This window comes from Astyanax mexicanus, chromosome 15 (assembly GCF_023375975.1).
Source record: "Astyanax mexicanus isolate ESR-SI-001 chromosome 15, AstMex3_surface, whole genome shotgun sequence".
Taxonomy (NCBI): Eukaryota; Metazoa; Chordata; class Actinopteri; order Characiformes; family Acestrorhamphidae; genus Astyanax; species Astyanax mexicanus.
The window spans coordinates 32373328-32398171 of NC_064422.1; the positions used below are offsets into that span (position 1 = coordinate 32373328).

Here is a 24844-nt window from a genome sequence, read left to right on the forward strand (position 1 = left end):
CAGATTACATATCAGGACTAAAATGGTCGCAAATGCGACCAAAAATATTTTTTTGCGATTTATAAAATTAATTAAGTCGCCAGTGGCGACAGGTGGCAAAGTAGGGTTTTTTGCGTTTATTTATTTATTTATTTATTTTTTGCTTTTTTTTGGTTGTGTTTATCGATGTAACTATACTACGGCGCCCAATCATATGGACGTTTTTGCCTACCTCAAAAAAAAAGCCTTGCTTTACCTCAGACGTAACTACCACAGCAGCGTAGCTAAGCTGAGCTTTTATCCATTGGCCCGCAGTTTGCACTGGAAAATGCAGACGAAGATGAACATCCAAGAAATATGGAAGCCCATTTCCGCCACCTGAAGAAAAAAAAACGTCCTCAACTAAGTCATAATTATGAGATAGAAAAGTCATAATTATGGGATAGTAAGTCATAATTATGAGATAGTAAGTCATAATTATGAGATAGTAAGTCATAATTATGAGATAATAAGTCATAATTATGAGATAAAAAAAGTCATAATTATGAGATAGAAAAGTCATAATTATGGGATAGTAAGTCATAATTATGAGATAGTAAGTCATAATTATGAGATAAAAAAGTCATAATTATGAGATAGTAAGTCATATTTATGAGATAAAAAAGTCATAATTATGAGATAGTAAGTCATAATTATGAGATAGAAAAGTCATAATTATGGGATAGTAAGTCATAATTATGAGATAGTAAGTCATAATTATGAGATAGTAAGTCATAATTATGAGATAAAAAGTCATAATTATGAGATAGTAAGTCATATTTATGAGATAAAAAGTCATCTCATAACTATGACTTTCTATCTCATAATTATGACTTTCTATCTCATAATTATGACTTTTTTATTTCATAATTATGACTTACTATCTCATAATTATGACTTACTATCTCATAATTATGACTTTTTATCTCATAAATATGACTTACTATCCCATAATTATTACTTTTCTATCTCATAATTATGACTTAGTTGAGGACGTTTTTTTTTCTTCAGGTGGCGGAAATGGGCTTCCATAAAGAAAAGTACAACCACAGACATTTCAAAACTTCTTGGCCGCAATGTACTGCGAATTCAGTTCGAAAGTAAGCAAAGATATCGCTGGAAACACGTATTTTGTACCAGGAACGCATCGTTTAAAAAAAAAAGAAAAAACACGGAGAGAGTCGAAAGCATAAAAATGCACGCGACTGTTTTTTAGTGTGCTCCGACAAAACCTCCCTTAGCTCGCACATGTGATAAAACTGAAAAATTAAATTTAATAGAGCCTACATGCACGTGAGAAACTACCCCGTCTTGTTAATAAGAAAAAAATGGCCTGTATGTGTCGAAAACGTATGATAATGACTCAGCTTGTGCCGAGTTTGTAGGATGTAACGTTATAGCAGACAACGTCAAAGCTCGTCAAAGATCGTGACAGAAGCCCAGAAAGTTAAGTATATCACTGACTGTGGGACTGATGTGCCCGGCAGTTTTACGTAATCGCTTATTGAAGACACGTTTCTGGTGGTCTACCGGTGTACCGGTGTTTTGTCAAGTTATGCTACCCATCAATACGTGCTTCCTAAAGGCACTGCGCAAGTGCAAACCTACACGTTTTGATAATGTCTCGTGTTTTTTATGACAAATCTATTTTTTGTGCATAAAACAACCTGGACTCACATTGCACAAGAGTGTAAATACAAATTAATAATAATAATAATAAATACAATAATTTATTAATTATAATTTAAATACAAAAAAGCAGTTTGTAATGAACTCTCATTGCCTTAAATTTACCATGATACAGTGATTTATGTTATAAAAATATACTAACACTACATCTACTGGGGACTTCTACTGCAAACATGCTCTAACATTGAGCTTCTTTTGAGTTTTTATCGTTAAATATACACTCGACAGAACAAGGGCCACTCTTTAGAAGTGAGATAGGAAAACATATTCTCTCATTTCATGTTTGCCTCAAAGACTGGAACTGGCAATCCTGAACACTCAAAAATCCCTTCCAATTAGCCCCAAAAGCAAGCCTAAGCTGAAAGCAATTGGTGTGGAGTTGGAGTGTACCATAAGCACACCTTCTGCAGTAAAGACTCAGCATTATTGTTTGGCACTTGGAAAAAAATATTGGCGCCCAAATTATTTATTTTAGGAGTCACTGGCTCCTTAATTTTTTTTTTGTCTGGAGCCCTGCATATTTATTCATGAATTATCACCACGTTTTAAACAATATATAGACATTTAAAGCCACTTTAAGCCTCATGTTCAGTTATTTCTATCGTTTTTAGAGACATCACAAAATAATCGCTGACTAATCGACTAATCGAAAAAAACACAATCACAATCATTGCAGCACTAGTAAAAAACAAAAGTTTGGTTTGTTGGATGATGATAGCATCATACCAAAGAGGGTTAAGGCTGTCGGTTTGCTGTATTACTTAGGGGTTATGGTTAAGCTTTGGTTTATTGACACATACCTTGAGATTATCCTGTAAAACGCTGTTACTGACTAGAATTTATAAAGCCTACAAATGAGGAAATTCGTCTTGGACCTGGGGCAGCCCATTATCTGAAGACGGTGCCTGTCTCTTTAAATGATAAGCTGGTATGCCTACTGTACACAGGGCAGTTTACTCACAGGAAAGTTTCTTTTTCACTTCTCTCTGTTTCTTTTTCCTTTCGCGGAGCTGTGCGACCGTTTGGACTGGAGCTGCTCAGAACTGCCGTATAACTACATAATTTAACTAGGTAGCCAACTTTACGTGATTTTAGTGAGTATTATTCCTTCTGAGGAGGGTTTGTGTTAGTCTGGGTGTCTGTAGGCGGTGACTGCAGCTGCTGCTGCTGAGTTGTAGTGGGCAGGAAAAGATGAGTTAGCTATGTTAGCTTAAGTTTAGCTTAGCACAGGTTATACTTTCTACATTTCCTTTTAGAAAGCGCTAATATGTTTTTAAAAGCTACTATACAGCACCTAACATCATCCCCTGTTCAGTATATGTCCAATTTGCTATCTTAAATCGATCCGTTTACGAGTTAAATAGCTAACGTTATATATATTCAGCTGTCTCCTTGTGTTCATATTTACCAGTATAACGTACTGAATTGGCGAGTTTTTATAGTTGCAGGAAATGGTTAACCGCCAACAGTAGCTAGGTGGCTAACTAACTAGTTAGTAGGCTAACTACACCTCTGGAAAAAAAGAGACCACTTAAAATGATGAGTTTCTTCAATTTTACTGAAACTGAAAAACTCTGGAATATAATCAATAGGAAGATAGATGATCTCAAGCAATCAAACCAAGCTGAACTGCTTGAATTTTTGCACCAGGAGGGGCTTTTTGGAGTTGTCCAAAAGCAGTGTGTAAGACTGGTGGAGGAGAACATGCCAAGATACTTTAAAACTGTGATTAAAAACCAGGGTTATTCCAACTAATATTGATTTCTGAACTCTTTATGAATATGAACTTGTTTTCTTTGCATTATGAGTCTGCATATTTTTTGTTATTTCAGCCCTTTTTTATTTTCTGCAAATAAAATGCTCTAAATTACAATATGTTTATTTGGAATTTGGGAGAAATGTTGTCTGTAGTTTATAGAATAAAACAACAATGTTCATTTTACTCAAACATATACCTATAAATAGCAAAATCAGAGAAACTGAAGTTGTCTCTTATTTTTTCCAAATAAAGGTCTCTGTAATATGATTTTTACTAGTAACAATATCAAATCTACAGATAAATCCAGTAACTAATTATGATCCATAAGTCCATTATGATATATTAGTCTTATTACTAGAAGCTAGGCCTTTCACCATTACTATTTTTTTTTTTTTTGCAAGATCTATTACGTCCCCATTAACTATGATTAACAATATTATTCTCATTTTAAGACAATATTAAATAGTAGTGGTTAGCTGTCTGTTTAGTTCTGTTTCTGGACCACATAAAACAGCAGAGCAGAGGTTCTCACCAAGTCCTTTACCACAAGTGAAAGTGCTCAGTTGTTTGTGTCCTACAGTCAAGCTGTGGTCTCAAGCTAAAGTCCAGCACATTTTGGTGATTTATTAGCTCTGTTCAATTAATCAGTTAATAAGATCATGTACAATTATGTACATAAAGTGTATGTTGTGAAAAGTATGTCCAAATGTTTGTGGACAATATTAAATGCATTCAGCTACTTTCATTTGCAGATTTGCAAAGCACACACTTGTCTGCACTGAGCTGCAGAATAGTGGAAATGTATAAGATATAATTAACATATAACCAACATCTATGACCTCATGACCCATGTTTTTTTGCAGCAGCTTTGGGATGGAGGGAGACACTTTGCCTGATAAAGCTGAAGTGAGTAAGAAAGGGAATGAGAAGGGAGGAGAAGGGGATGCAACAGATGCTCCTAAACAAAGATTACCGGAACCTGTTGGCGGGTGAGTAAACACCGTTGCATACTTCACAGTAGGGGAACACGTAAGACAACGCAAACAAGAAACTAAAAGTAAGAACAGTAGTCAGTTAAAAGAAATGCATTTTGTACGTCTGCTGTTTCCACTAGGTGGCACAAGAGCTTTGTATTAAGCTGCCTGTATTTTAAGCCACCTTTGTAGACAAAGTAAGACTGTACAGTTTTATTTATATTAAAAAGATGCTAGAAATAAATATAGTTGTCAACTGATAGAAATAGTTTTAGGGTTAGGATATCTAGGCATTTATAGTTTTATATAATGAAATGCATGTGAATACATTTATTTAATTGGATTACTTTTTTAACAGGTACAATATCTAAATACATGTGGCATGTATTCCTATAAAAACAAATGTAGTGATTAATTATGACAATTTGTAAAAATAAATAAATAAATAAATAAATAATAATCACTTAATTTAATCACCAATATTGAATTATCTTACTTTTCACACTAAAATCATGCAGCTCAGAAGACTTCATGGTTCCTATATCCTCAAATTTATATTTAATTATCATTTATAATTAATGTTCTCCTTGCTGCTGTATTCACAGGACAGATGCAGAAACTAAACTGCCAGATGAATACTCTGAGGAGAGTGAGGAAGAGGACACAGTTGATGCAAAGCCTGATCGAAAAGGGAGATTCATCCTTTTTGGATTGTAAGACAGCACTGATATACATCTTTATAACACCATTTAATATTTTATGAAAAGTTACATTCAAAATGTTGCTTTTTGTGGCTGTGTGAGGATGGTGGAAAGCAGGAGTGTTCAGTGTTAGGGTTTGTTTTGGCAAAGCAGGAAAACCCAAAAGAAAATGCTTAAAGACCAACTGATTAAACAAGTGGAACAAGTTGAGCTTCCGCATAATTGGCATGAAAACTTGCTGCCATACTGGTCCTTCACAGAGAGTGGGGGAAAGTACAGAGAAACATGAGAACAAGACAAAGAAAAGAAGCCAGATTTACAAAAAACTTTCCTAAAAAAAAAAAAAACAAGCAAAGAGTCTTAGGATAATAAATGTAATAAATATCTTTTAATGAGACTATTATAAGACACATTTGGTGTTTTTATGTAGCCTTGTTTTTATGCTGCATTTTACAGCATATCACAAACAATGCAGTACAGATTTTAGATTTTCGTTATAACGTTAAATTTGTGCACAATAAGCCTTTAATCCTGTTTGTATATAACACTAGAACTGACAATAGAAAAATAAACACTTGGAAAATATGACAACTGTAGTGTGACAAAAAATATATATATTTTTTTTATTTTTCATAAATGTATTAATTTTATTATTTAACTGTTTAAACTGAGCAAGTGAGGCTCTCGTAAAGTTATGAAAATATTTTTAAAACATTTTAAGAATACTGTCTGTTTTGGGAATTTTTCTTAAAATTCGATATTAATCTGAAACACTTTTATGTGAGATTTAGCTAATATTTTCTTGTGGTTTGCTTGAAAAAAGTCTGATTATTTTTACTGTAACTCAGAAATAGCTCAGTATTGTTTTGTCATTGTTTGTGAACTGGTTTACTTAGCAGCAGCAATTATAGCAACAGTTTGCATAGCCACAATGTGAATGAATTTGGGGGCGGAACTTATGAAGGAGCACTGAAGGAAGGGGTGTGTTTGTTTTGTTGTCGAGTTAAAAAAAAATTCTGCAGTCATTCTCCATAACAGTATATAGCTTCTTTAGAAATAAACAAGAACATTCTTAGAAATGTAAGTAACCTAAAAGTAGCCTAGCTACTTTTATTTTATATATGAAGTTAATGAGAAAGGCACATCAAAGATTTTTTTTTTTACTTTTTTAGGACAGTTTTGTGAATCTGGTCCCAGATTAGTAGCTAATAACTGTTCTCAGAACAATTCTAAGCCCTGCTTTTACCACCATGTGGCACCAGAGAGATTACTATTAGTCCTGTAGAGTACAAATGGCCATTATGATTTAATATATAACAATGTGCTAGTCAGACACTGATGACATTATTAATCTGTTGAAAAAGAGTATATACTGGTAGGTATATTTATATTTATTTCTGTGTGTTACACTGTCCAATATGGACTGCGGCACTTGGCTTGAATGCAGAGGTTTCAGGGTCCTTGTATACAAGCCCCATTTTATCCCAAATTTGGAAGGCCAATTGCCTGACGCTGATGAAAGAATCGTGGTCCAGGATTCGAGCCAGGGATCCTCAGATGATAGTGTCAGTGCCTTAGTCTGCTGGATGCAGTGCCTAAATTTATATTTTGATCTCAGCATGAAATTTAAGGATTTTTATGGAAAAGTTTCCTTAAAAAGGTACATTTCTTGTAGTAAATGTCTACTCAGTACACTTCAGCATGCAAGTCTCTCAGCTACTACAGATTGTAGTATTAGCTCATATTTTTCTACACGGATTAGCTAGCCCAGCCAGTAGGTCCGAGCAGGATTGCGTGGCAGTCAGCAGAGGGTCAGTGGTGTCCTGAATGACCTCGGCAGCGCAGTTGAATAGGCCTTTAGAAAGCTCTGGGGGGTGGCGTGGCTGCTGACTCAGGTAGGGTGCACCACCCCTGGCCAGCACAGCCATCACTCCACTCTTTATAGAGTATAGAGCATGTCAGGATCCTAGCGTATACCTCACCACACGCCAAGGAAAAAAAATCGACCCCAAGAGGTGAAGTTCAGACAAAACAAGCAGAGCTGGAGAGAGGAGCAACACGTTTCAATGCAGAGTGGCGTAGCGCTAAATGAGGAACCCAGGTAGGATGACCTGTATCCCGGCTGAGGATGAGCTAGTCAGGCCACAGGAATTTTAGGAGGGGATGGGTGACTTTGGCAACCTGTTGCTCCAGATCACATGGGATTTCTATGGACCAGTGATTCGTCCCAGTGTAGGGGGCCTGCATGTGTGTGTGTGTGCTGAATGTGTTGCGAGAGTGAAAGAGATTAGAAGCCATTGTTGTTTGTTTGGTAACGGGTGGGCTAGGTCCTTCTGGAATACTTGCTTATATTGTGTGCCCGAAGGCCGCTTTGGCTTACCCATCTGGATGGACCTTTTGAAATATGGCAGTGGAGAAATGAGAAGTCTCTGAGAATTTTCCCCCAGGCATGTGAAAATAACTATTTTTGGGATTGTTTTTAAGATTATCACACTACCATAATGTTTAATTAGTGATTAGACTTTAAAGTGTGTGTGTGTAGGGGGCGGGGACAACTAGATACAACCTGACAAGCAGCCATGACAATTATTTCTTTGTTTGTTAATATTTTTACTTCTTTATTTCTATGTAAAGTTTGGGTGTGTTCACTTGGTGTTCTATTTCTGTGTGGCCTTGAAACTGTGCCAGAATATTTTTAGACTAGGTGCTGTTGACTTTGGCTTGTTTCCCATTTCATCACTAAGCACTAAACTACCAATTAGACTTATAGTTTTATTGATCTTTTTCACTCTTGCGATGTTTTACTGCCAAGGAATTCTGTGGGGAAGGAAGTTTTGTCTTAATTGACTTTAGGTAATGGCAGTTTTGACAGCTGTTGTGTTCAGAGATCAGCTTTCATTTGCAGCTTTTTATCAAAAACCTGTATGTGTGTGTGTGTGTGTGTGTGTTTTTTATCATAAACATATTCATTGATGTTTATTAATAGATGAGTACTAGTTCAATATTTTTATTTTCTAATTGTTAGTAAGAAGAATAAGGATGGCAAGTTGCGGGAGAAGGACAGGATCGTTTCACCAGCATTCCAGTATAAGATGAGCCACCGGCGAGTGGGCAAGTGCATCATCATCAACAACAAGAATTTTGATGAAAAGACAGGTAGGCCTTGCCAAATATTGTAAAAACATTTTTTTTTATTTGAACCCCTAAACCTTCTTTTGCCTTTTCCCCTACTGGCATAACTGGAATAATTAAATCAGTTTGCATTGCTGTGCATGTTGTTATCAAAAAGTAATATTAACAACAGTTACCCTAGTATTCTGTAGCTTAAGAGAATAAGAGGTGAAAATTTGTTGCTTAGGTTTGTCAAATGTATTACACAGCATTATTGCTAATTATTCACAGTACACAGTTGAATAGGAACTGATCTCTGTATCTTTATGTAACATCTCCACACTGTCAAAAAGAAAAAAAAAGTAAAATATGTGTGTGTGCGTTCACGTGTGTGTGCAATTAAAAACCCTTCAAACCTAACAAACCTCTACATAATGTAAAAAATCTTCCCAAGCCAAGAACTATTTAGGAGGCAAGCATTTGTAATGAAAGTATGATTATGATATCTAATAATGATAATAATATCAACATCATGTGCTTTTAAGGGATGAATGTTCGCAATGGCACAGATCGGGATGCAGGAGAGCTGTTCAAGTGCTTTAAGAACCTGGGATTTGATGTTTTCGTCTACAATGACCAGACCTGTGCAAAAATGGAGCGGTTGTTGAAAGAGGGTGAGTAAAACAGCCTAAAAATGGTTGCCACTGTTTCCAAAAGTGCTGTTTTTTGTTTGACTGGCTGGTTTGGCAAAACTGGAATATTCACATATCTAAGACATAAGAGATGTCTTTTTAAGTGCTGTAAAAAATAATTGACAGTTATGTGTTGTTTTCTGCAATGTATATTGGACTGTATATTGTAATGTATATTGTACGTGCTGTGACTGTTGTACATGCACCCAAGGGCTGTAAGATAAATATTTTTTTATTATCGTGATAAACACATGGCAAGATCTGAGATAAGATTGTAAATAGCCAGAACTCAAATTGCATCACCTGCATGCAGTCTATACTCATGTGACTAGGTTGGAGGTAGAGTGCGGTAAAAAGCCACAGTGACTGTGCACTACATTCTTAGGAAAATTAGTCAGCCAAGCCAGAAGATAAAATTATCTTCTTTAATTTATCACAATTTCTAAAATATCACAATTCTGGAGTATCCTACAGCGTAATTAAATCACATTTTTGTTCATTTTGTTTTTCCTAATGCACACATTGTCATGAGAAAACTGACACAATATAATTTTGAACAGTGCCTGTACATGTACTTGAAAATCATATGTTATTGTTGTCCTTTGCCCTAATGTTCTGGATGTGTGTGCTTCCTCAGTCTCAGAGGAGGATCACAGCGACAGCTCCTGCTTTGCCTGCATTCTGCTAAGCCATGGGGAGGAAGGCATGATTTATGGAACAGATGGGGCGATGCCCATCAAGAGCATGACCTCACTCTTTAGAGGAGATATGTGCAAGAGCCTGGTGGGCAAACCCAAGCTCTTCTTCATCCAGGTAAGAAGAAATTAAAAACTGAAAGAGGAGGCAGTAAAAAAGAATTAGTATAAATGGTGTCTACTAATTTTATACTCTATATAAAGTTTACCTTACTAGTAAAATAGTAATGTAAACTAGTTAAAAAAAAAAAACTAATTTTTATAATTGAATTTTTTTAAATCATCAAATATTATTTTATGCATATTGGGCAACTTACACAAAAATGATTTAAACATTACAATCTAGACTTTTTCAGCATTATAGAGGTTTTAAAAGCCTTTTATAATGTTATTGTTCTTTCTGCCTTAAGATTTGATCACATTTATAAAATAGAAAAATAGGATTAATTTTAAATATGAATTTTATTAAATCAGTAAAGGATGTTAACACTATAACATTATAGTGACACATCATTCTTTCTTTGAGCACTGCGTACACAATTTCTATTATTTCTTTAAAATATTTAAAGGCTTATTTATTTTTTGTTTCCTACGATTACCTAATAATTTGAACAGGAGTAATGTATTAGATTTGATTTATACATTTATCAGGACATACATGGATATTATATTATTGTATCAAGTATACGCTTACTTAGGAAACTTATTCTTGTCCATTTGTGGAGGATATTAATGTGTTATTCACACAGGCTTGTCGAGGTTCAGAGTTTGATGATGGCATACAGACTGACTCAGGACCACCCAATGACACGATAGAAACGGACGCAAATCCTAGACACAAGATCCCTGTGGAGGCAGATTTCTTGTTTGCCTACTCCACTGTTCCAGGTATGTTTGTCTATTGTTAAGTGTCTGTGAATTACTTGGCCACAGCAATTGTTTAGAGAAAAAAGGAGCAGGAATTGTTGAGAATGAGGTTGAATCTATTATGCTTTGGAGCAGCCAGTGGTGCAGAAACATTCCACCAATAGAAGAACTAAATACCAGCAAATTCTCAAACAAATGTGACAGTTAGTCATATACTGAAGCTAAAAAGAGGAGAATTATAACAACTGGCCAGTGATACAAAGAATGACCTAAAATCTACCATGAGCTAATTTAAGAAATGGCCCATACAGTCATACAGAGTAGAACATCAATGGTAGATGTTAAATATGCTGTGCAAGAATACGGCCCAAGAATATAGCAGAACTTGTTCTGCAAGACAGAGATGTAAAAATTCCCATTATTTCAACAGAAAGCGTTTACAACTTGTCATCAAGATAGTTATTAAGTTAGATTTATAGTTTTTCCCAAATCAGTAAAAAATCTAATATAATGATCTGTAATTAACTATAAAAGGTGTGATTACTTGTTTTGACTTGATTTGTGCAATGCATTGGTAGTGATAGAAAAAAGTAAAACAGAAAGCACCAACTGCCAATGCTTATCTAATATCTCTTTACTATGTTTTAATCCCATGTACTCGAATGACTTTAACTGCTTTGTTTTTCTCTCAGGTTACTACTCATGGAGGAATCCAGGCCGAGGGTCTTGGTTCGTTCAGGCCCTCTGTAATGTCCTCAACGAGTTTGGCAAGCAGCTGGAAATCATGCAGATACTCACACGGGTTAACTACATGGTGGCGACCAACTTTGAGTCCTGGTCTGAAGATCCTCGCTTCAGTGAGAAGAAGCAGATCCCCTGTGTGGTCTCCATGCTGACCAAAGAGCTCTACTTCAACTGATGACTGACTTCACAACAACCTCAGACACCTACAGCCTTTGCACGCTCAGATTTTTACAAAGTACATAGATTTCCATGTCATGTTTTACCACTTTTTATTTTGCTTCTGACCAGAACTGATGCATCATGCTGCCTGTCTTATATATTTTTGTAATTTTAGAGACCTTTTTAGAGATCTTTTTTGGAAATTGTAACCCTTTATTTTTTGCAGCACAAATTTCTGCATGGCAGGCAGTACAGACACATCAGACTGACTGACTGACAGATGTGACCGGATGTTCACAATATTCAGGGATGCTCCAGACCCAGCTGGAAACGGTGTTGTTTGTGCGTGAAAGCAATTTATTTCCAACGTTACTCTGGGCACTTTCTTTGCTCTTTTAGTTATTCCATGGAACACTGATGCCACTGTTCTTTGTCTGCTGGCAGTGTGAAATATCCATGTCATTTTGCCAACTTGGAAGGTTTGCTGCCACAGTAGGTGAGGAATTGGAGCATGTCGATATTCTTTTAGAAATTTCAGCTGGGTTAATAAGCCCAATGAAACATGTGCTAATGTACAGTATATATAAAAAAATAATTACCACTACAGTAAGAGGCTAAATACAAGGTGAATCCTGTGTCTGAAAGGGGCCGTTACTAAACTGTAGTTTAATTCGGTAAACTGGTAAGCATTATTTCTTTCTGCTCACAACTGAAGCAGATAGCATTCATACCCATCACAAATCACCAGAATGTATTACTCTGCCCTCTGTAGGATTGAACTGTAAGGGCTGTAAGTGGCTGTTTCCATGGTGAAATACCTCCTTTGTCAATACAAATTTTATCACTCATATAGTCTAAGATGATGAAGTCGGCAGTAAAACACCACTAGTTTTTTTTATTGCTCGTCTTTTTAACTTTGAACAGAGCAGTCTATGAAATTTTATCAGTGTCCTGTTCTGACATTTCTTCAGTTGTGGGTCCTTCATTTTGGCCTACAAATATTAGGGTCTAATGTGAAATGTGAATGATGCTTTTTAGGATAGTGTACCATGTAATTTGCACCAGAACTATAAACCTAAAGCACAAGTAGCTATGTGTTTGATTTCAGTTCGGTTGAGGTGGTCTTAGCAGGACTGTGGTAGATGCTCGGAATGGATTGCACTCAGTGCTGGTGAGATGTAGCAGTTTTTGCAACAGAGAAAGGATACTCCAAGCAGGACACAGATGACTGCTTTACTTCTTCTTTTATTAGTAAACTCAGTTCCAACTGCCAAGTCTCTAAAGTAACACACAGAGGAGGAACGCCCAATCAACTCACACATCATGTGCAAAACTCTCAGTAGCAGCCCTTCCCCTCATTAGATTGATGTCTTTGATTGGCTGACCTTCCTAACAAGGACAGTGAAAGGGTGTTAAAAAAACAGAAGAAACATCAAATTGGTGTATCTCCCCTTTAAAAAGCACACTACTTGAAGAAAGTAATCATTTGTTTTGTTCTTTCCATAAAACTTACTTGATGTTCTGTCTTGAATCCAGTTTATAATCTACACAGGCAGCTACTGTATTACTGGTGACACATGGACCAATGCTGCAGTAGTATTGCAGTAAGGCTAGGGTCATCTGAGAGTTTCAGAACCAGCTGCATTAGCTGCGTTTCCTTCCTTCTTTGAGTTGTAATTGTACTTTCATCTGCTTCAGTCATACATTCACTTTTCTTCTGGATCACAGTCAGTCTGAAGTAAAGCTGCAGAGAGTGTGAAGCAGACAATACTGTCAGTGATTTAATCAGATTCTAATGGGACATAATCATGATCACCCTTCTGTTAGTGCAGCATTTCTCAATCCTCCCCTCCAGGACTGAGAAACACAGTGTATATGGAACAGATAAACCTGTCAATCAACTCAGCTCTCACGCTATCTCTCTCTTCCTATTTATTACAGCTGTCAATCAAAAAACATATTCATTGTCCTTTACTGCGTGTCAAATTACATGCTAAATGGACCAATAGCTCCAAAATAACTTTCAATAAAATATTTTTTACTTCCTTTCTTTTTTCCCTTTTTACCTGTAAAGTTGAGGTTTTTGGAGATACAAGGTTTTTGTTCATGTGACAGCAAGTGCATATATAAATAGATTAATATATAGATAGAGAGTGAGAGATAGAGATTACCTCTTAGTGATGTAGTGCCCAAACTGTACCGAAGGGAGTATTTGCTCTACTTGTATTGGAATGGAATTTAAGGGAAAATATATATATTTTAAGAAAAAATCCTTTTAAATGATTTACAGTGTTAAATGAAATTGTCCTCAGGAATATATGAAATGATTTGGAACATTTTTTTGGGATATGAAATGCCCTCTAAAAATGTAAAAAGTAAAAATATTTTTGATCACTGCCATACTTTTTGCCCCTTTTTTGGAATTCGGGGCTATGTTTTGTTTAAGTGACTTCACATGGAGAGAATGCCTTTGTAAACCTTATTTTGTTGTATTAAAAAATAAATACATATTGTTTGTGTTCTGTCATTCTTTTATCAACATCATTCACTTATATAATTCTGAAAATCCATCCTGTACAAAGCAGCTTTAAATAGTTACATTTATCACTGTAATTCCTTTCATCACAGAATGGGAGCCGATCTTGAGGCATCGCAGATAAGCAAAGGTTTCCAGTTGGTGCCCTGGTTGTCATGGCCGGGGCATATGGCCTGGTAAAGAGCATCTGTAAATGTGCCTGTACAAAAACTGTAGAGTGGGGTCATGGTGTCCGCCCCCAGGAAACACACAAGACCCCCGTAAGAGCTGGAGAAGACCCCAATACGCTGGAAGGTCCTGCCAGTTATGTGGGTCAGCTCATGAGACGCCCCATTGTGCCATGCTGTGTAGTCACCGTTGAAGAATTCCACACACCAGGATTCTGGCCCACGGCCCAACCAGCAGTCTTCCTCACGACCCTTGCGGGGGATGCTGGGATAGGTGAGGCCCAGCTCCCAGTATGTTTTCTCGCTGACCTGCACCTCCCAGTAGTTGCGTCCTTCTTTAAAGCCCTCTCGGCTTATGACATTCAGAGTGGTGTCAAACCGGGATGTGTTCTCTGGAACTTCTTGCCAGGTTTCTGTGTATGTGGCTGAATCTCCAGTTGGGGAAATGATGAGCTTTGGGTGGGCAGAGTCAGGGTTCAGGATCACCTCTTGAGCATCTGAGAGAGAAGGCGAGATATATTAAAGCAACCTATCAGAGACGTCATCAAACAATTACATAAAATTTAACCTTAAATTTTATTTGAATGTTTCTAGAATAAAACAAGTTATTTTAAAACAAAAAACTTTTTAAGTGTTCTAAATAGAACCAAAATAGACGATTTTCCAAAAAAACCCTATTTATAATGCATTACTACCCACGGTGGACAGCTGCACCACAGTGTGTGGTAATGATCATGACCATTGGCTTCTGACTAGAGTTTTTCATGCAAACAGACACAGTACTTTTCCTTTGTCACATGATATTTAAAATATCAGTGTATATTCATAATGAATGATTGGGAAGAAAGAAGACTCACAGCTCTGGAAGAGTTTCTTGGTCACCGGGACCTGTGAGCGGATGAACAGCAGTAAATTGATGGTTAAACTGAGTAGCTGCTCATTCTTGAACTCATCCATCTGGATCAGCTCCGGATCTGTAATCTTCAGAGTCTCAGTTACCCTTTTAGACACAAGAAATAGAAAGAGCAAAAGAATGTGAGCTGTGGCTGAAACAGTGCAGTGAAAATATGATTAGATTTAAGCTGTCATTCCTGTTGGTTCAGCAATTGCCTGAAAATACCTTGAGAAGATGCAACCTGTCAGCTTTGCTATTGCAATTTATTACACTATTTTATTTTGTCAGCACATTTGTATATACACTTCATATCACAGTGAAGATAGCAAGCAGACATTGTGACATACCTATCCTCCATCTCAGAGATCTGCATGGGAAAATACAGAAAGAACAAATGAATAAATGAATGAATGATAAGGAAAGACACAGTCTAAGTTAATGTGGAGAACAATAAAGGCCCCTTCATGCCACTGCCAGTACCTGGTCATTACTGCATTGTTTTTCTTCCTCCAGTTGTGTGGATAGCTCAGCCAGCTGCTGGTCCAGGTCCTGGGTCAGGTGGTAGCACCTCTCTATTTTCTCATCAATAGCTCTCTCCATGGCCTCCTCCTCCATGTCTAACTGGCAGAGTGTGATCCTTAGATCCTCATCCAGAACTCGCTTCATATCGTCATATTTCTTCTTTATCTTTGTTTTCAGTTCTTCTGTCTTTTTCTGAGAGGAATTATGATTTAGAAGCATATAAATCATATAGCAGAATGATTGCTCAGCCCCTTCCCCTAAATACAAAGGTCACAAGTAATAATAGCACGACTTACACTGAAGCCCACTTGCTTTGCGGACAGTTTTTTCATTCTGTAAGCGAGAATATCCCTCTGCTTTTTCAGGTGCTCCTGTTGTTTTACAGGTGTGTTCTATGTTAAATAGAATGTAATAAGAAAGTGTTTTATCACAAAATAAGTATCTGATATAAAGTACATCACTTTGATCTAAAATACAGATAAATACATGTTTTACCTGAGCTTGTGTCCTCATGACTGCGCTATCTTGTCATGTAATTGGGTTCCACCAAGCAAATTCTGCTAATCCTTCAGCTCTTCCACCAGTCTACCACCAAAGAATTTCTCATCACAGGCAGCTTCCAGCCTTTATACTCCATTGCTGGGATGCCAAGGCCGGGGGTTGGAACGTGTTGCCACCGTCACGGCAAAGCCAGTGCCTGTGTGCCCTGGGAAGTATTCAACTTCTGCTATGGAGGTCTGTAAATCTAAAGGCATAACTCCTCAGAGAAACAAGACTGTTCTGTGCTGCAGTCTGATTGAACTGTGTCCGAACAAGAGGCCACAGCCAAACTAAGCCCTATTTATATCCACTACTCAAGCACTCAAAGGTGTTTGAAATTGAGCAGGAACATACTAGAACAAAAGCATAGGAACATACTAGAACAAAGGTTCGACAGTTTAAGTTAGGACTCATAAATCACTGCTCTTCTGAGTGAGATTGTTAATGTAATGGTGGTGTGTATGTGTATTGGTTCTATCCTTCAGGTAATTAAACAGTAAAGTATTTGCTATGCCATTAAAGTATAGAATGTTACAGTCGATCCAAGAGCGTTGACATCTACACTGGGTGAACCATATAGGAATACCAGCCCATGTCAAAATAGGCTGTGGCCCTGACCCTGAAAGGTCTAGCAAATGGCTTACAGAAATGGTAGGAATTGTCTGCACGCATGAACACAAGTACAGAGGAAAACGCCAAATCACCTACAGCTGCTGCCTGTCTCTCCACTGCTCTACAAAGAAAGAGAGAGAGAGAGTTGAAGGCCATCCTGACCAGCACTCTGACCAGAACTGGCAGTGGCTCAAAGAGCAGGTCCACTGACTTCCATCTGATGTATGGCAGCAGGTTTATGGCCTTTTGATTGACATTAAACATTTATAAGATGGTTGGAAATTATGGCACTGAAATATTAAAGCATTAGCTGGATAATAAATCATATTTAGTAAAGTCTTTTTTTAAATGAGCTGAGCTAACCACTCTGCTAAAAAAAATCCAGCTCTACAGCTCTACAGTGCTCTGTCCTTCACTTTAACTCATGAAGTTAATAAGTGACATGCACTGAACATCAGGAGAATATCTCTATAGGACAGTGTGAGAATGTGTGTTTGTTCAGCTAATCTTATAAACACAATAAAGGTGTGCTGGGTTAGCGCTGGAGATAAAAAACACTTCTGTATTTCAGAGTATTTTTGCTTCTACAGGTCAGTTTCAAACAATTTGAATACTTGAAATATTCCACCTTCAATTATGCCACAAGTTTTGACACCGTTTCTATACAAGTGAAATTTGAACCGGATTGAACAGGATTTGAACCATTTTTACAGTCATGTTCGCTTTATATAACAATAAAAAAGTGTTTTTTTTGTTCCATTTATTATAATTAATAACTGACACAATGTAAATAATTACCTGCAGAATTTATAATAATTCATGTAGGCTAAAAAGTGTAAAACGGTAAAATGGAGAGATAAGGAATGTATGCAAGGAGCTGATTTACACAGGCTACATGACACCTATATGAACTTAATGACAATTGACATATACATTTAAAATGTTTATTTTAAAAGAGATCATGTTACACCTTAGCCCATGTCTGTCTTCTGTTTCTCCCTCGTTTGGTCTCTTGTGCTCCTGCCCCTCTGTTTTCCTGTCAAGTGTTCCCAGCCATGTGCTTGTGTTGTTGTTTTTGTACCTGTCTCCACCATAGCTCCGCCCCAGCCCTGCCCTAGCTATTAGTGTTCTCACCTGTGTCCTGTCTGTAACCCTGCCCCCTCGTCATCCAAGCCCAGGTGTTTCTCACTCTCCTCCTGTATTTAAGCCCCTCTGTTTGAATGTTCAGTGTCGAGTCTTTTGTATCCTTTGTATCCTTGCATCCTTAGTCTGTATGTATCCTTGTTGCCCGTATGTATCCTAGTCTTAGTTTCTTAGTCTGAGTTTCTTAGTTTGATTTATCCTTGCCTTGTTCTTTGTAAGTTTTTTGCGTTACCCGTGTTTTGTTTACTGTTTTATTTTATCTTGTTTGTTTAATAAATAATATATTGCACTTACGTCCATCCCTCCGTCCCCGTCTCCCGTGTAACAGATCAACTGCCATAATATACTCTGAGGGTAATTTAGTGTTTTATAATGATAAAATAAACAATTTATTTTATGTCTTTTTCTTTTGATGAATGACAAATGAACTATCCACCATCAGTGCCCAGTGTGTCATTGAATTGGAGTTGGAGATCCAGAAAAGATCACTTAGAGACGGAAGGAAAATTAAATTAAATTAAATTAAAAGGAAATGAATAGTAATAAATGACCTACAGGACACTTGGAGATGCCCAAATAGATACTCTGAGACACATACTGTAGGCCTACCAGAAATATGGGAGCTTTATCACATTTGCACCCTCACTCCCCTTATTTGTGCAGTTGTGACCATGTTGTGTTATTGCTTGGTAGGTTTAGCCTGGTAGCTTCAGTGCAAACATAATAATTCACACAACTGACATCAAACATGTCATGGCTGACTGTCTATTTGGGTAAAGGGAGATACGCGTAAAGGTTCTAATTTAGTATTAGGTTCCTGGTGATTCCCCACCACTTCTCTCTCGTGCCTGAAGCACAGTTGAGTTTAAAACTGTCTGTTGGATTGCCTTCAGCTGGCATCTAGCCGAACATAAAAGGAACTATTCTGTAAAATAATGTGGTTCAACCAGGCGGCAAGCTTTTCATAAATAAAGCTCTCAGGCATATTTGAAAAAACATGGTTTACACCCTGTGACATCAGAGCTCAGGCTTTACCGTGTTGTTCTGCTACTCTCTTATTTGCTTCTTCCTCAGTATGCAGACAGTCGGCAGCAGGAATCATCTGTATCAGGTACACTTTCTATTTTATAATGAATATTAGCAGAATAGGTTGGCTGTGTCTGAAACATGACAAATAGTACCTACACAGGCAGGATCCTGAGGCAGGAAGGTGCTCAGTCATGTCTGAACTGAAGCTCAGTAATCTAGCCTTCTGTTGTATCGGGTGAAAATGCTAATGGATAATGGTAAGACAGCTAAATTCCTATATATTAACAAAATTAGAACTTATTATTTGTTGCATTCCTGATTCAATTACAGAGACCATTACTACTAAACTGCCTTTTAAAAGACAGACTTTGTAAGAGAGAGTGGGCAGCAAGGCATTGAGTTACCTGTCTCCAGCTTCAGAAACAGGTATTGTGTTGTAATGGCATCTTCCCACCCCTTTGGCATCATATCAGTAATGATCGGTTATAGAGTAAACAATGAACTGAAGGGGTGGGATGAGCCATCCTTTACAGTCCATTGTTGATATGCACAGGTGTAATCAGTTTCTTTTCCTTTTTTAAATGTGCCCTACAATGGAAAATAGTATTTATCAAGTCATAGATTCATAGTTGTATACTGAGACAAACTGTATACCTCAAACTTGAACCTGATTTTTATTCCTTGGGCTAGCTAGCTAACTATGCACTATTCTGAGGGGACAAATAGTTGGAAGCTATAATGTTTTTAAAATACATCACAATTTGGAGTAAATCATCATACCCGATTCTAATAAATACTAATTTACTCTATTTTCATAGCTGGATTTCATAGCTTTTATAGACTTTTTAAGATTTTATAGTAAAGTGCTTATAAACTGTATTATGCAACTGTTTCTACTACTGTTGATGAGCAGTACAGTCATTGTGGACATCTTAGCAAGGATCCCAACCTTCTGAGAAGGAAATCCATATTATGGGGGCATTCCAATTAAAACATCCTACCCAAACCTTAGAAATTCTGAGAATTACAATACAGCCTAATGTATATATTTATAAAGAAAATCACAGAATCTGTGTCCTAAACTGTCCCCTAGTCAATGTCCCGGTAAAAATCCAGATAATTATAAAGAACAATGTTATAGTGAAGGACAATCAACTAGGTAGAGGATGTGCACTATATATCTTTCAAAGCACATTACATATTTAGTATTTATTCATCAAGGAACAACTTAAAATATTGAATAAATACATTCTGTGCCACCTTTGATGGCCTTTGTTTGCTAAAATAAAATGCCTGAAGATATCCTTATTACCTTTGTAACCATAGTATTCAATTAAAACATTGCTGCACCGGTTCTCTGTTTTAATGTTGGTCTATAATCAGACACCTGTTCATTTGAAAAACTGTCATTATGGAATGTCTCTAACCATGCACTGATGTTGTTTTTCAGTCATCCACTTCCACACTTCAGCGTACACCACCCTTCACAACTTAACAAATGGCATCACGTAAGTTTACAACTGATATAGAGAAAAAAAAGTGATTTAAATGCTTTTAAAACATATTAATGCCTAGACACTGATGCCTGCCTAAGTCTCTTTAACTTTGCATGGTAAAATACTGCACTGTCTGTTTTACATACACGGGACAGGAGAGGAGGAGCTGTGTTCTGGCTATCTGTACAAGTCTCCTCCAGCAACTCTATTTAAGTCACAGGTAAAAGTTCAACCAGAGCTCTTTACAAATCACCTACATCCCCTACAGCAGAGTTCCTCAAGCTTGGTCCTGGAGGCCATTTTAGTGTTTTCTGTGGCTCCTGACACACCAGATACAATAATGTGGGTGCATTAAAGTAGGAATAATACTCAAATATGCATTATTATTTGTTCATTTTACAGAAGTCATGGAAGAGAAGATTTTTCATTCTGAAGAATATTAAAACTTTCTGCCAGCTGGAATATTTTGAAAGTGAAGAAAAGACCAAGAGTGAACTGCTGGGAGCCGTAGACCTCTCTCAGTATGTCCAGCTGCTCTCCACACATGTCTGATTATAAAAAAAAAAGAGCCTTAGAGACACAGCAAATGGAGACAATGTTTTTTTTATTATTTCTATTTTTAGAGTATCCCTAATGTTGCTGCGTCCTGAGACACACACTATGTGGCAGTGGGTGCATGAACACTTCAAATGCTCTGCAGCTTCTGTTCTTTTCATGAAAGTGGCTGACAGGGACTATTTTTTCATTGGAGAAAACAGGTGAGGCATTTTACTAGCATTAAAATCTAGCAGCTTCATATTACTGTGAAAAAAAGTACAAAGATGTGCAGCTTCATGTGTTTATGTACAAATGTACTTCTCATATTTGATCATAGAACATCCATCTACCTGAAAACTCAGTAAAATTATTATAGATAGGCCAGATTAAATCTGCTGTTTAAGGCTCCATCAACATACATCCAGATCTCCGGATTTCCCACCCTCTATTTTTTTAATATTTGTATCCATACAGAAACAAGATGCTTGTTATGAGCATGCTAGCCTTGTATGTGGTGATAATATCTCATAAAGAGAGACATCAAAGGTTTACCCCAATCCCCACTTACATACAACTCCCACAGTAGTGTACTATGCCATTCATGAAATTACAGACTCTAAATCTAAGCAGCATGTTATATATTTGTAAGAGAACCGTATTTATTCATATGTCGGAATCTAAAATCTGCTACTAAAAAAGTGCAGGGGAAAAAAATCCTGTGAATAAGAACAGTGTTTCTCAATTCTGGTCCTTAAAGTACCCTGTCCTGCACATTTTAGTGCTTTCCCTGCTCCCAACACACCTGACCAACTAATCGGTTTATTACCAAGTTTTAAGAGTTGCAGGTAAATGTTAGAGCTGGAAATCCACTAGTGTGTTCTAATTCTAATATCAGTCAATTAATCTACTAAAATACACGTTTATCTTGCCTGTATCTGCAATCTCTCTCCAGCTGGGAGGTAGAAAGATGGTTCCATGCTTTATTTAATGCTTTGAATAGTCGCCCACACAGACTGCTGGATCCTAAGGTAATTTCCTCCTCCAGTACACTGAAACTATTATTTTGTGTGTTTTTAGCTGTACTTTGAAACAGCTTATTGTCTCTTTATGCTGCGATGTTATTCAGGATTCTGGGGGAATCAGAGACATAAGTGCACCTCCAGAGTCAGAGCACACAGACCACGTATGTTAACACTTGTTTTTTATGTACAAAAAATCAACAAAAAATGTAGAATTAATGTAATGAATGTAAAATATAAATATAAAAGATTTAATGACAATATAGAACACTGTATGAATCTAGACTGTAAAAGAATGCATGTAGAAGAATGTACTTAGATTGTAGATGACTGTAGAATAATAAATGTATGAGAATTAGTAAAGAATGCTGTTATTGAATTTGTTGTAGAGAGCTGAGTGGAGGCTTGATGCCAATAAGATCAGCAAAACCGTGCACTGTGTAAGAACATCAAAGAGGTGAGTATGTACATGCTCACACACATTTTTGAGAAATACATACCTTGAAAAACACTAGACGGCCTTTACATTGTGTAATTTATGATGTATGTAATTTAATGCTTTTAATGTCTATTTAATTTAATTTAATTTAATTTTTTTATTGTATACTTTCCATTTCTATTTGAGTTTGACAATTTCCTCACACAGACCTGATTCACTTAGTTGTTCACTGTGGAGTTTAGAAAGTGTGTTAAAGCAGGGAAATTACTTAACTCTGTGAACACTGGCTTTTCAAAACTGTAAATGAAGAACTCTGACATCCTTCTTACTCTGTTTTAGGGTAAAGTGAAGCAGTAGGAGGGTCATAAGTTTACACACTTCATTGCTACAATCCAGAGAGGTCCTACCTTACAATGTACTGCAGGACTTCAGTGATCTGTGTCTAACAGCTGATGCCAGATACCACAGGATGGCTTTAGGGGGTCTTGGGGAGTCTATGCCTCAGTGGCACAAAGCTTTAAATGGTTATAATGTTATGGTTGATCGGTGTACATACCAATGTGCATAAGGGCTGCATTTTGTGTATAGTACTTTACTGTGAATGTAAAGAATGTAAAAATTGTACTCATATTTGCCCTTCTCTCTCTCTCTTGAGAAACCAATATGTTTGTAAGTAAACCTGTGGTCTGTAAAAAATTCTGTATACATTATGTAAAGTTTGGATTTGGCTTCATATTACTTTTATAGCTCATATGATGAGAAAATCTGAAGTTCTGTAGATATTTTTATTTCACTGAGTGGCAAACTTTTATTGTACTGGACTGTGTCTTTTTTGTCATGATGTAGTTGTATTTTAATAATAACAGTGTATAGTGTTTTTTTTGTTTGTTTTTTTTTTTGCAGTAGCAACGTCATTTAGCATTTCTGTTGCCGTCAAATCTTGTTACACCACTTCAGTAACTGTACAACCTTTCTGCACAGATTACAAATTATACACAGTACTGTAAACTAGGATTTAGGCACCTGTACATTTAAATATAAATTGTTATACAAAAAAGTTAAATTTCAAGACATTAACTGTTTATATTGTCAGTAAAACATTATTTGAATAAACACAAATAACTAATAAAAAATAGTGTTCTTATGTCTCTGTGTCTCCAAAGCTCTTCTCATAGGAGTGTAGTATAATTTATAGTTGTCATCATATTGAACCCAGTTCAGTAAATCAGAGTTTAATGATGTTAAAACAGAAGAGCAGGTGATATAATTTAACTTTCTTACCAGATCAGATATTTTATTCAAAATGAAAAATGTAATTAAAAGCAAAAGATTCAATCCACTTCGTAAAATGTACTAATAAATTATTTTAATAAAAGATTCTAACCAGTTATTTGCATAATTTTTAGCTGTTCTATGCAGACAATTGTCAATCAAAGATTGCACCTGAATCTTTCACCAACACTGATGCTGCCAAGTCATGTTTTAAATATAATATTTATTAGACTTGCGTGGAAAACTGGAACAGTTAAATGATTTATATCATCTGGGGACAAAAAGTGCATTTTAGTGTTTAAATGAAGCTAAAACAGTACTAAAACACCAATAGTGATATTTTGCACTTACTATTGTGCAGTGTACCCTGTGGCCTTCAGCTGTTCCTCATGTACTTCAGTACTGACATATGAGGATATCACATTTCAGTTGATTCTTAACCGTGTGCTTTTTTAATGCTCAATTTGGAGACAAGTAGAAAAAAGACTACACTGTAAAAAAATATTTGTAATTGAACTATAAGGGTGTCAGTTTTTAATAAAATAAACTTTCCTGTGTTCTTGCTTTATGGAAAAAGTTATTTTTTTATGAATAAGTGCATCCGCCACTTTTATCACTGCTCTCTGGGGTAGCAGTGGGTGAGCTGTAAATGTGAACCTCTGTGGTAAAATTAACGTAATATGGCTACATATTACCATTTACTTTAAACTTATATTTTTGTTCAGGCTTTCATCTGCCTAATTAACATTATTTAGCTTTTGCAAGCCTAAATAATGTCACCGAAGTAAGTTTTGTGGGTCTTCGGTTGCTGCTGAGCAGTTAGCGACCAAGCTTGTGACATAGTTAGCTTAGCTTAGCTATGAAAACTCATATTAAGCAGCTTTTATTTTCTTTATTTATACAAAAATGTAAACAATCTACAGTATGTAAGTATTTAATTTAATAATTAGATCTTTAGTTTAACTTCATGCAGTGGATATTGCAATATTTATGTATTATATATGTATCAGTGATGGCAGTACATTTTATGTATATTTTTTTATATATTTAAACTTTTCAGAGGTTTAAATTTGAATCTCTGTGATGAAATTAACCTAATATGGCTGAAAACTGAAATTTTCCTGGTAATTAAACTGTCAATACATTTTATTTTATTTTTTACAGAAGGATTATTTACAGTGTGGTTGACAAATTTGTGCTATCTTAATATCTCAGTTAAATTACTGCC

The 24844-nt window shown here is 36.4% G+C and overlaps 3 protein-coding genes across 8 annotated transcripts; 2 read left to right on the forward strand and 1 right to left on the reverse strand.

Moving 5' to 3' along the window:
* The first annotated feature begins 2616 nt into the window (after positions 1-2616).
* casp7 (caspase 7, apoptosis-related cysteine peptidase) lies at positions 2617-13919 on the forward strand. 5 transcript variants are annotated; one of them, XM_022668958.2, is made up of 8 exons: positions 2617-2801; positions 4330-4455; positions 5046-5153; positions 8167-8297; positions 8798-8926; positions 9582-9757; positions 10389-10527; positions 11199-13919. In XM_022668958.2, exons 2-8 carry the CDS (start codon positions 4340-4342, stop codon positions 11423-11425), a joined length of 1026 nt encoding a protein of 341 aa, XP_022524679.2. In that variant the 5' UTR covers positions 2617-2801; positions 4330-4339; the 3' UTR covers positions 11426-13919. The 5 variants fall into 5 exon arrangements, with proteins under 5 accessions (XP_022524679.2, XP_007259315.2, XP_007259314.2 ...); XM_007259253.4 differs by having other exon boundaries at positions 4333-4455; XM_007259252.4 differs by having other exon boundaries at positions 2617-2778.
* Positions 12634-16358, reverse strand: si:ch211-28p3.4 (E3 ubiquitin-protein ligase TRIM39). The gene is made up of 6 exons (XM_007259251.4): positions 16025-16358; positions 15826-15921; positions 15488-15721; positions 15355-15374; positions 14970-15112; positions 12634-14609 (listed from the first exon to the last, which is right to left on the reverse strand). The coding sequence occupies exons 1-6, from the start codon at positions 16040-16042 to the stop codon at positions 14032-14034; spliced, it is 1089 nt and encodes a 362-aa protein (XP_007259313.2). The 5' UTR covers positions 16043-16358; the 3' UTR covers positions 12634-14031.
* Positions 16359-18851: 2493 nt separating this feature from the next.
* On the forward strand, positions 18852-23686 carry LOC107197901 (pleckstrin homology domain-containing family S member 1-like). 2 transcript variants are annotated; one of them, XM_015608337.3, is made up of 9 exons: positions 18852-18935; positions 20304-20361; positions 20505-20569; positions 20752-20870; positions 20973-21107; positions 21839-21914; positions 22013-22069; positions 22295-22362; positions 22684-23685. In XM_015608337.3, exons 2-9 carry the CDS (start codon positions 20352-20354, stop codon positions 22691-22693), a joined length of 540 nt encoding a protein of 179 aa, XP_015463823.3. In that variant the 5' UTR covers positions 18852-18935; positions 20304-20351; the 3' UTR covers positions 22694-23685. The 2 variants fall into 2 exon arrangements, with proteins under 2 accessions (XP_015463823.3, XP_049320571.1); XM_049464614.1 differs by lacking the exon at positions 18852-18935 and adding an exon at positions 18972-19279 and having other exon boundaries at positions 22684-23686.
* The last annotated feature ends 1158 nt before the right edge of the window (positions 23687-24844 follow it).